Source organism: Ascaphus truei, chromosome 16, assembly GCF_040206685.1.
Source record: "Ascaphus truei isolate aAscTru1 chromosome 16, aAscTru1.hap1, whole genome shotgun sequence".
NCBI lineage: Eukaryota > Metazoa > Chordata > Amphibia > Anura > Ascaphidae > Ascaphus > Ascaphus truei.
The window spans coordinates 38864575-38876900 of NC_134498.1; the positions used below are offsets into that span (position 1 = coordinate 38864575).

Genomic DNA, 12326 nt, shown 5'->3' on the forward strand with positions numbered 1-12326 from the left:
CGGGGCTTCACAAAGAATACAGTACAGGGAATTAAAATGATACAATAAGTGCAGCAAAATCAGACAATAGGAAAGGAAATCCCTTCCCCAAAGAGCTTACAATCTAAGAGGTATGGTGGGAGATTTACAGAGACAGCAGGTGAGGGAATAAGTATTGTGTATGGACCTAATTATTACACTTCATCTTACTATATATTTCTGAAAGCATTGTATGTATGTATGTTTCCCTGGTGTGTTCCCTGTCCCTAGCGGCAATCTCATTGGTCCCTTGGCCCGCCCGCCCCCGCACACCTCTCATTGGCCTCACACACTCACACCACTGCTTCAGGCCCCCTTGGCCTGCCCCCGCACACCTCTCATTGGCCTCACACACTCACACCACTGCTTCAGGCCCCCTTGCAGCTCACCTTCCCCCCTCCCGGTGGCCGTCACTCTCCCCCGTCACCCGGACCACAGCTCACCTTCCCCCCTCCCCGGACAGGCCCTGCACCTTCCCCCCTCCCGGTGGCCCTCACTCTCCCCCGTCACACGGACAGGCCCTGCACCTTCCCTGCTGCACGTTTCCCGGCGGCTCGTGCTCACAGGTGCAGATAGGGGGCGCGTGCGCAGCGCTCCCCGGACGTGAGGAGGGAGAGCAGAGAAGGGCCAGGCGCGCGACAATCGGAGGAGCGCGGGAGAGAGGAGCGGTGCTGTGAGTCCTGGCAGAGGTAAGGGGGCTTTGTGTGTGCGTGGGGAGAGGGGGGGGACAGTGTGTGTGGGACACCGTGTGTGTGTGTGTGGGGGAGGGACAGTGTGTGTGTGGGGGAGGGGGGGACAGTGTGTGTGTGGGGGAGGGGGGGACAGTGTGTGTGGGGGAGGGGGGGACAGTGTGTGTGTGTGAGGGGGGACAGTGTGTGGGGGAGGGGGGACAGTGTGTGTGTGTGTGTGAGGGGGGAACAGTGTGTGTGTGTGGGGGGGACAGTGTGTGGGGGGGAGAGGGGGGGACAGTGTGTGGGGGGGAGAGGGGGGGACAGTGTGTGTGGGACACCGTGTGTGTGTGTGTGTGGGGGGGAGGGAGGGACAGTGTGTGTGGGGGGGAGGGACAGTGTGTGTGTGGGGGAGGGGGGGACAGTGTGTGTGTGTGTGGGGGAGGGGGGGACAGTGTGTGTGTGGGGGTGGGGACAGTGTGTGTGTGTGGGGGGGGCAGTGTGTGTGTGGGGGAGGGGGGGCAGTGCGTGTGTGGGGGAGGGGGGACAGTGTGTGTGTGTGGGGGAGGGGGGGACAGTGTGTGTGTGTGTGTGAGGGGGGGGCAGTGTGTGGGGGAGGGGGGACAGTGTGTGTGTGTGGGGGGGGACAGTGTGTGTGTGGGGGGGGGGACAGTGTGACTCCCGGGCAACGCCGGGTCTCACAGCTAGTACAAAATAATTATAGAAAACCAACACAGGAATCATGCACAAATATGAGAGAATTGTTAACAATAAGAGTGGGAAAATTATTAATATTTCCTTGAATTTGTCAAAACATGTAATTATCGTTCTTTTCATATCATAGTTCATCTGCAAGAGGGTCTGTTTCTCGGCCAGAAACTATAAGCTCCTTGTTTGTATGCAAATTACAAAAAAAAAACATGTACTTTATACTGATTGCGTGACCCTCTTCCAGAGCATTAATTTAAATGAAGGCACAGTAATTAAGGGAACATTGTTGTATTTTTTATGATAACAGTTTCCCTTGGTAGGAACTGGTAATTAACACAGGGCACATGCCCAGACTTCTTATACCTTCCTCACATAAGATAACAAGCATTTTAATTATCTGTCATTAAAGTGTTTGTTTAGACTGACCTTTTCCATTGACCAGTTTTCCTGCATCTTCTGACATATGAAAAAAGAACAGTTTGTTATAAAAATGTAGTTTTTGTTTTTTTTGTAATTTCAATATATCACGTTACAATGTCTCATTTTCTGCATTATTTAAAAACAAATAGAACAAGCGTCGAAGCGCAAACAGGTCCCAGATATGTGGAGAAAAAAAGCAAAAATATATAGTGCAACACAATAAGATCATAACAATGTGCTCCAAAAAATGTAGTAAACCTACTTACATGTTGTAACTGGGGCTCAACAGGGATATCAGGAAGGCAACTGTGGCAGAATACTCAGTACCAGTATGGACATGAAAATACAAAAAGAGGCATTGTGTGATACTGTATTCTCAAAAAAAACCAAGATGATACAAATTGCACTCACAATTAGCCTGAATTGTGCAGAGTATAACACACATGCTCGCACGTGAAGAGAGCAGCTCCACCCCTCCTCTCCGTCCTGCAGGTACTGGGCTTCAAGTTTCGGCGTGGGGACGAACACTTCCGGTTGTGTCATTGGCGCCAGAATGGGGTCTGAGTCCTCTGGCGATTTCTGCAGGTACCAGATTTCCAAACCGGAGAGTCACTTCCGGAGCGTGTGGATAACCCAACACATTTCGCTCCTTCAGAGCTTCTTCAGAGTCCGGTATCTGCAGTACGGCGAGGACGGACGAAGCTGCTCTCTTCTCGTGCGAGCCTGTGTGGTATATCTGCGTTTGGCCATCAGGCCAATTGTGAGTGCAATTTGTATCATCTTGTTTTTTTGAGAATACAGGATCACACTATGGCACTTTTTGTATTTTCATGTCCATACTGGGACTGAGTATTCTGCCACGGTTGACATCCTGATATTCAGATTATTTGCTCCTAGGAGCCAGACCCTGTTGAAACCTACTTGCATCATGTGAGTAGGTTTACTACATTCTTTGAGCACACTTTTTTTTTCTCATATTGTGTTGCAGTATCTATCAAGAACTCTTGATTATTGGATTTCATACAGTATATCAGGTCAAATATTGATCAAATACTTTTCATGTCTATCAGAAAATGCATTGCAACATGGCAAGTTTCCATTTATTTGATGGAGTTGCAACTATAGATAAAGTGTCATATTTATTTGAATGAACTATAAGATGTCTTATGACTTAGCACTGCTTTGTAATATGGCCATAAGGTCCAGATTCACTAAGCTCCTTTAGCCTATTTAACCAAACATTAGCATAGGGTTAATTATAACACCTATGCGCTAAAGCAAATAATCCAAAGTTAACCCAGTATTACTCCTTAAATAGCGTATAGTTACTTTGTTTCCAGCTGTTAATTATATGCAAAAGAAGTGTTTCCCCTAATATAACATATGCACTAAAGATCGTTCAAGTTTGCACAGGGATTTAACCTGATGTTATTTAGGTCACACCTAAAGGTGTTGTTGATTCTGTTCCGACCCTGAAATATGGGTTTTTGGAGGAGAGTGAGGGGAAAAGACTGACCGATATTTAGTAGAGTCTCAAGCACTTTATATATCCCCTCAAACATCCCTTCCAAATAACATATGGAGAAACACCTGTACTGAAAATGGAACACAACTGAGAAAGCTGGGAGATATGATAATGGGATATAAGACGCCTGACAGATAAAATGGGGGAGCTTGAATTAATAGCTGCAAGGGAGCAGTATGATATCATAGGCTTTACTGAAACATGGTGGGATAAAACTCTTGACTGGGCAGTTAATTTAGAGGGTTATTCCCTTTTCCCAAGGATGGAACAAATAGAAGAGGAGGTGGAGAATGCTTATACAGTATGTTAAACCGGATTTAAAACCTATTAAAAGGGAAGATGTTTATGAAGGGAATGAGGAAAATGTAGAGACCTTGTTGATAGAAATGAACAGTGGTGGTAAAAGTATAAAGAAAATATTTGTTGGGTTATGCAATAAACCACCAATTATCTGTGAGATTGAGGAAGCTAAAATACCGTTGCAAATAGACAAGGCATCAAAAACTAGGTCATATTTGCATTACGGGTGATTTTAATTATCCAGACAGACTGGGGCAATGAGATTAGCGTTACAACAAACGGAAAAAGGTTTTTGGGGTTGCTTAAAGACAATTATATGACCCAAATTATTGAGGAACCAAGCAGGAGAGGGCCAATACTGGATTTGGTCATATCAAACAATGTAGAAGTAATACCCAAATGTTCCCAGACTTGAATATTTGTTAACAGTGATCATAACATGGTCTCATTTGAAATAAATTATCAAAAAAAACAGATTACCTGGTTTCAACAAAGATCATAAACTTTCGAAAAGGTAAATTTGAAAAAATTGAAGACTAATCTACAAGGAATATAGCGGGATTACTGTATGTTTTTGCAGGGAAAAATGGGCAGTCTTTAAAACATTGTTAGAAAAGCACACTCATCATCGTATTCTCTTGCGTAATCAATCTAAAATAAATAAGTCAAAACCAATGCAGCTAAATAAACAGGTAGGGGAGGAAATGAAAAAGAGGCAGGTGTTTAGATTCTTGAAGTCAGAAGGGATGGAGGCATCATATCCAAATTATACGGGATTAAAAACTGGTTGAATGATAGGCAACAGAGGGTTGTCATAAATGGGACTTTTTCAGGTTGGGCTAAGGTCGTGATTGAGTACCTCCGAGATCGGTACTGGGACCCTTGCTTTTTAACTTGTTTATTAATGACCTTGAGGTTGGCATTGAGAGCAAAGTCTCCATCTTTGCTGATGATACTAAATTGTGTAAGGTAGTAGAAACAGAGCAGTATGTCATTTCTCTCCAGAAGGACTTGGAGAGACTGGAAACGTGGGCAGGTAAATGGCAGATGAGTTTTAATACAGATAATTGTAAGGTTATGCATTTGGGAAGCAAGAATTAACAGGTGACTTACAAATTAAATGGGGATAAATTGGGGGAATCCTTGATGGAGAAGGATGTAGGAATACTTGTAGACAACAGGCTTAGCAATAGTGCCCAAAGTCATGCAGTAGCTGCAAAGGCAAACAAGATCTTATCTTGCATTAAACGGGCAATGGATGAAAGGGAAGTTAACATAATTATGCCCCTTTATAAAGCATTAGTAAGAACACCTCTTGAATATGGAGTACAATTTTGGATGCCACTCCTTAGAAAATACATTATGGAACTAGAGAAAATGCAGAGAAGAGCCACCAAATTAATAAAGAGGATGTACAATCTAACATATAAGGAGAGGCTAGCTAAATTAGATTTGTTTGCATTAGAAAAGAGGCGTCTAAGAGGGGATATGATAACTATATACAAATAAATATATATTCGGGGACAGTACAAGGAGCTTTCAAAAGAACTATTCATCCCAAGTGTAGTACAAAGGACACAAGGTTATCCCTTAAGATTGGAGGAAAGGAGATTTCACCAGCAACAAAGGAAAGGGTTATTTACAGCAAGGGCAGCTAAAATGTGAAATTCATTACCCATGGAGACTGTGATGGCAGTAGATTTGTTAAAAAAATTTTTTTAAAAAGGTTGGACATCTTTTTAGAAAGGAAAGGTATACATGGATATACTGTACCAAATAAGTAAACATGAGAAGGATGTTGAACCAGGGAGTAATCTGATTGGCAATTCTTGGAGTCAGGAAGGAATCCCCCCCCCCCCTTATGAGATATTATTGGATGATATTTCACTGGGTTTTGTGTTTGCCTTCCTCTGGATCAACATACTGTAAGTATAGATATAGGATAAAGTATCTCGTCTAAATTTAGCATAGGTTGAACTTGATGGACACATGTCTTTTTTCAACCTCATCTACTATGTAACTGTGCAACTATATGCAAAGTATATTTAAATGACTCACACCCTACACCTCCTAAAAGATTTCCATAAAACCGATACTGACAATCATAAGGCACTTTGTGATGGGGATACTAGTGTCAGGACCAACAGGATCAGAACCGACTAACCTCTGCTATTTTAGGCAGCAGCTCTAGCATTGAACTATCTCAGATGATGATAGCGCCACTGTCACAGCATTCTTTACAGTTCTACTGCCAGTCGCATTTTTAGTTGTATGTGAGCAATTAAGACAACCTCAATGTTCATGCTGCTCCAAAATAAAGTGCAACAGTCTTCAAAAATGTTACCCTTTGTTAGCAAAAGCCTCTCATGGCAGCAAAGCAATTAATACTTATATCAACTTATAGAATGGTTTATTTGGAGCAGTGCTCCGTTTCATGGGTAATGACCGTTTCTTACACTTAATGCAAAATGTTATACTTACGCCACTTCAGATAGTGGGATTTTTGGGGGGCCGGTAAAAGAATGGCGCACAGAGATGCCAAATGTGATACATCTCATAACAATTTATGCGCCTTGTAACTCCTCTCCAGCTCCTCCTGCTAACACTCCCCATGTTACAAGCCGGGGCATAGACGCTATTGGATATACAGTAGCAGCTTAAAGTGTGATTTTTCCATATTCTTTCTTGTCACTAATTATACGCATTGCCACTTATGTTGTAGGAATAAAAGCCAATACCTAGCACAGCACTGATAATAATAATACTTCCAATGTTTAAACTGTCAGTAGGTATTAAGAAAAATTAAATGTAGTTGTAATGCACGATAAAGAAGCTAAGTGTAGAAGGACACAGACATTTCACATTACGATTCACTCGTTCTACAGGCCAAGAACTTTGACGTACTTAGTATTGATTATGGTTTCCCATTATAATTAAAAAGGCTTGACGAGATCTTCTCTCACAATTTAGTTTCAGTATACACATACCATTGTCAGTTTCTTTATGGATCCAATTAATGCAATCTCTTAAAAAATGCATTAGTGTTTACTTCAACTATGCATAGAGCCGCCATTTTTAGAGATCACCAATAAAAAAAAAAAAACATTCTATGGAATCTTGAATGAGATGCATCAAAAAACATCAGGTAAGGATATATTCAAAATAGTCTTTTTCTATGAAGACTTTACTTTCTGTTCTTTGGTGCTGTAACAGCCAGTTTTAACACCTAACACTTGGTTCTGTATCTACCATCTGCTTTGTGTGTTTAAACATCCCCCCTCCCCCATCTTCCCCCCCAAAAAACTAGTTCTTATAACTATTTTGGGGCAGCATCATATCCTCTGCTCCATAGATACTGCTCACTGACCACTAAATGCTACACTACAGATCATTCTCCTTTAATATATAACTATTTATATCTGGCAGATATTTAACACTCATATCTTCCGTGAAGATAAGCCATGGACAGTATTTGTACGTAAATGGTTCATAATAAACAAAAGTGTACTGTTGTTTTAGAAGATATGCATTGTCTGTATGTCTTACATTATGCAGTTAAAGCAATATCATAAAAATGAAATTTCTGTATTGATTCTAAAAAGTGAATTTCCCCTTAGATGGTCCACTTTTTAAAATATACCACCATGCCCTGACCCGTGTGTATTGGATATCTTTGTGCTGTTTAATGATTACTTTTTATTTTTTTATTTTAAGGGCCTCATTCACTTAATGGCAAGTTCTAGCATGTACTCACAAGTTCACAAAGCAATTCTTCATTTATTGCAACAGCCAAGAATAGAGGAGAAACATAGGGCACCTGAGGAAAGGTTCATCTGGGACCTGAAACGGTTTCTCCTCTGTCCTTGGCTGTTACAAACTCATAATGCAATTCTTCATTTATTGTGAGTAGAGCTCTACCTTGTACCTCTGTCCTAGAGGAGACCTACATTTTGAGGAATTTGTCTATATTGTGTTGGCCTCACCTGAAATTCTTTCCCTGCACTTTGGAACCGTACTAAGTTCTAACATGTCGAATTGCTTTATAACAAGTACATAATTATTCACGGTATCCACTAAGGCTGGTTACTATATTGAATGCATATTTAAAACGTGATGTATGCATGTCAATGATCCATGTAAGTTACAATGCTAATGGTATATCGATGGGTAAATAATTTTCAGATAATAATCAGTAAGCAGTGCTGCATATTAGGAGTTATAGTGCTAAGAGTTTTAGAGATTGCATGACAGGTAGAGATGGTCGAACCAGTCCAAATCCGTTTCCCGGATTCTTCCGAATTTGCCATTAAAAATCCGTTCCGCGGTGTAAAATCCGCCAATGGATTGTTTCAGTTTCAATCCACGCGGAATTATCCAAAATCACCATTGGATACAACCCGCTGGTGGATTTTAACACTTCAATCCACGGATTCTGCAATTAATGGATTGTCTGTGTTACATTTTTTCTTAATTTTTTTTTTTTTTCATCTGCAAAAGGCGAATCTCCTTTTTTGAAACTGATTCACTGAAATCTGGGGACCAAAGGAACTGGCCGAACCGTGGCGGATCCAAGTCCGACAGAAAATGTGCCCAATCCCTAATGACAGGACAGAAAGAACTACTGTAAGCTTTCACAGAACAGCTGACTGTTTAAATGTGCTGGCTGTAATAGATTGCACTTTTGTACATCTAGCACCATCTAGTGGGAGACGGGCAATCTTTTGGGATCAGAATTTTTTTTTTATGTATGTCAGACAATAAGAAATAGGAAAGAAAAGGAAATCCCTGCCCCGGAGAGCTTACAATCTAAGTGGTATGTTGGGAGACTTAGAGACAGCAGATGAGGGAATGTGCAGTAGATGGCAGTGCTTGGCCAGAATTGTTGGTAGGAGTGACTGAGTGTGGGAGAGTAGCCATGAGTCTAGGCTATTGGGATGCTTCTTTTGTGATGTGAGTTTTAAGGTTGGTCGGTATTTAATTAGATGGGTTAATACCATTAGCAGGGAAAGAGGTGGCATGGAGCCTTGGGTGAGAGCAGATGTATATCTGGCTGGGTCCATTATACACCTGGTCTGGGAAACTGTTAAAAAAAAAATGGTTCTTGTTGTGTTAGCGGACTTTTGTGACATGGACTCATCACATCACTCTTTTGAGTCTTATGTATAATGACTGGCTGTTGGATAAATATCACGCATGAAAATTATGTAGGAAAATAGTAGTCATAGATTTTGAAACTCTACTAATTGCTTTTTCATGTGCTTGTACAGTAGGTCAGGGGTGCGCAAACTTTTTCGCTGCGCACCCTTGCCTGCTCAACCCCAGTGCTCGCTCTCCCCCTTACCTACGAACCGGTGTCAAATGACCTAGCGGCATCATTTGATGCTGTGTTGCTATGGCGACGTGTCGCCCGGCGCCAAGTTAAGTAAGTTACAGATGCCTCGCGCGCTCCCTGGCATTTAATTTAAATGCTTTGGGGAAGAGCGTGGGGCCTCTGTAACCGTGAGGCCCCCCCCCAAAAAAAACTCTTGCACCCCCCAGTTTGCACACCCCTGCTGTAGGTGACGCAGGTTATTGGTATCAGACTTCACGTTTTAATCCAGGTCCAGAAGAGAGCAGTTATCCATACATTCAGGTACAGAAATGCTATGACACACATATGCGTTGCAACCAGGTTCCACAGTGATACGCATGCGCAGAAATACTGTGACAAGCATACAGTACTGTATAGGTGCAAATGCCTGTTGTTGACCACATCATGGGACAAAAGCGCGGCCATTTCTCATGTTTCTCACGTGACGTATTCAATTAAAGTCATAATGTAAAGTACTGTATTCCATGACATGCTTTTTCTCCCCAAACCCCAAAAAACTCAGGATTTCATAATGTAATGTGCAATTATTAATATTGAATATTGTCTCTTTCTTTACAAGCCAAGACTTTCAAGAGCCAGCCAGTTCGACGAAAAATAAAAGAACATTTTAAATTTGGACAAGAGACTGTATTTTTGTATTATTCATTTTTTACTTTATTATAGTGTGCAAATAAATAATTTCATTCTCTAAAAATACTTTTTGGTGTGTTCACGTTTGTACTCTTTAGATTTCAATTAAATACACTTGAAGTACATACAGTACAGTACTAAACATCTGTGTGATATCGGATCGTGCGCACATGAATGAAAAATGTGACAGGTTGCATTGCAATTAGATTTTTAAGACACAATAACTCGAGATCGCCGACTTCAATTTCTGGCCTGTTTTGCAGACAACGCAAAATTTCAATTTCTGCTCTATTTCAGACCACAGTAAAATTGAGGCAAACTCGCGTGAAAAATTGCCGAAATCTCACGGCAGGGATAGGCACGGCTTAGGCTGCCGCACGGCAAGCGATAGAGAACAGGCAGCTTCATCTGTACATCTTTAGTCAAGTATTTGCCCATTTGGGTTCACCAGAATGTTATACTATCTCTTTAACAACGTGTAATTGTTTCCAGGCTGTTGACACATCCCATTCATTCTACTCTCCCCAGTAATAGTAAATATGTTGTAGAGCAATGGGCACCATTTTTAACTCTGGAGTACTTTATCCCTCTTCTTTTTTTAATACTTTTCTTTGGAATCCAAACATTTACTGATTTCTTATCAATATTACGAATCAGCACTATAGGATCCATAAACCTAGTTTTCAGAACAATGGGTCAGATATCTTTTTTTCTACATGACATGGATGTGACCTTATTTGTTTTCAATGGGCTTTACAATGATCAGTTTGACATGTAGACATGTATTTGTCAGTTGTGTGGTTGTTTGTAATAGTTTCTAACTACTATGTACAGCATCACCAACAAATAAATTAGATGTTCTGTTATGGTTAGTACACTAACAACATGCAAGTGTTCAATAATCTATTTGGACACAGTTTGAAACACTGTAAGATACGATGACACTGGTCAGACACCACAAGTCATATAATATTTTTACGAAGACCGTTTGGATGTTATGCTGTAAAAGGAGAGTTGACTTAATGCTATACTGTAGGTCATTACATAATGTTTGTTTCGTTATTTTGGAAAAATCTCTGAAGCGGTCATCATCAAAAAAACAACAAGAAAACAGTAGTTTATGCTTTGTAATCTACTTTATTGTTTGGCCTTTTTACTGTTGCAGCAAAATAGCTGAAACCTACCAACATCAGTATTAAAAATATAACCATTATAATAACTGTTGGAATTATAAATTTTCTTCTGAATTCTGCTTCCAGTTTGTACACAATGCGTTCAATGATAACACCTAGCGGGAAATGGTAAAGTTATATATGATACATGATATATGCACATACATTACTTCCCTATGCATATACAATATACAATATATTTTGTGTGCCTTATTATTGGCACATGCAATCAAGTGAACAATGTAGCAATCCATGTCACAAGCTTAATGGGTTAAATCTAAACGAAAGGTACTTTCTCCTTGGATTTGTTGGTCTGTTAAGTGGAAATGTAATCTGTACTACAAATTTCAACATTAGTAACTTCATATGCAACTACTATTTAAAAACGTTTACCAACTGCCTAACTCCTGGCTAAGGAAGGAAAGAAGAAAAGAGGGAGAGAAAGACCTATTTTAAGTATAGTTCTAAGTGCTATAAATACCCCCTGAAGCCTCCCTTCAAACAACATGTGGAGAGACACCTGTGCTCCAAAAAGAGCACACCTGGGGTACCTGGGTAATATGGTAATGAGTCATTACAATATACTTTGCATATCTCCTCTCTCTCATATCAACATTCGCAGGCGGAGGTTATAACATTCTTGCGGAGAGTTATCAACGGGCATTCACCTCACGCGTCTAACTGTCCAAACCGCCTACGAATATTCATCTGCGAATCGAATTTTATTCAAAAACCTGCGAAGAATTTGCGGCCTCGAATTTTGACACATTTAACCGTCACTGCTCCTGACATTCTCAGATATACTAAGACGAGCAAGCAGTTTTCCGTCCTAAAGTGATTGACAGTGGTGCAAGCCAAGACGTATGGGATTTCTATCAAATCTGATAGAATAAGCACAATCACAACAGTCTAAGTGATATTTTTTCCTTACCTACTTGACTGGGTTCAATTATAGTCAAATTATCGCTAGCACTGTAATAAATGGACATCGTGGTTGCTCCATTCATTTCTGTGTTAAAATATAGGAGAAATGGAACAGATTATTTTTGTACAATATAAATGGGAAATCACAAACATATGTTATTTATTTAGAAGACAAATGAAGTTACTTGCACATTATAAATAACAGATCCAACAAGCCAGATATTAGGTAACTTATTGTCTGAGTCATTAAAGCATGATCAGGCCTATTCTGACCAAATTGGCTATTGACTTTAGTGGCAGGTATCACTGGTTCGGGCCACGATATCGTGGATCGCAGTTTGATGACTCACGGCCATTCTATGATGAAAGTTGAAATGTGTCAAATCATATTCAGCAGTGATTCCCAATTCCCAATCACCAAGTAAGAAAGGGGATTGAAAGGCATAAGGAGATACGATCTTCCAAAGAATTCACTTAGTTGGACACCCCTCTAATAAAACATTACATTTAATAAAGCAAAGTTAAAACATGTATCACTGTTTTATTGAAACAGTAATTAAGAAGTGTGAGATTAGGGTATATAGGCA

The 12326-nt window shown here is 40.6% G+C and overlaps 1 protein-coding gene across 1 annotated transcript in view; it reads right to left on the reverse strand.

The window, feature by feature from the left end:
- Positions 1–12326, reverse strand: part of LOC142467233 (uncharacterized) — an 85857-nt gene that overhangs the window by 7664 nt on the left and 65867 nt on the right. The window contains exons 29-30 of the mRNA XM_075572665.1: positions 11747–11824; positions 1824–1853 (exon numbers count right to left, since the gene is read on the reverse strand). Coding sequence (XP_075428780.1) covers positions 1824–1853; positions 11747–11824 — 108 coding nt within the window. The remainder of the gene's footprint in view (positions 1–1823; positions 1854–11746; positions 11825–12326) is intronic.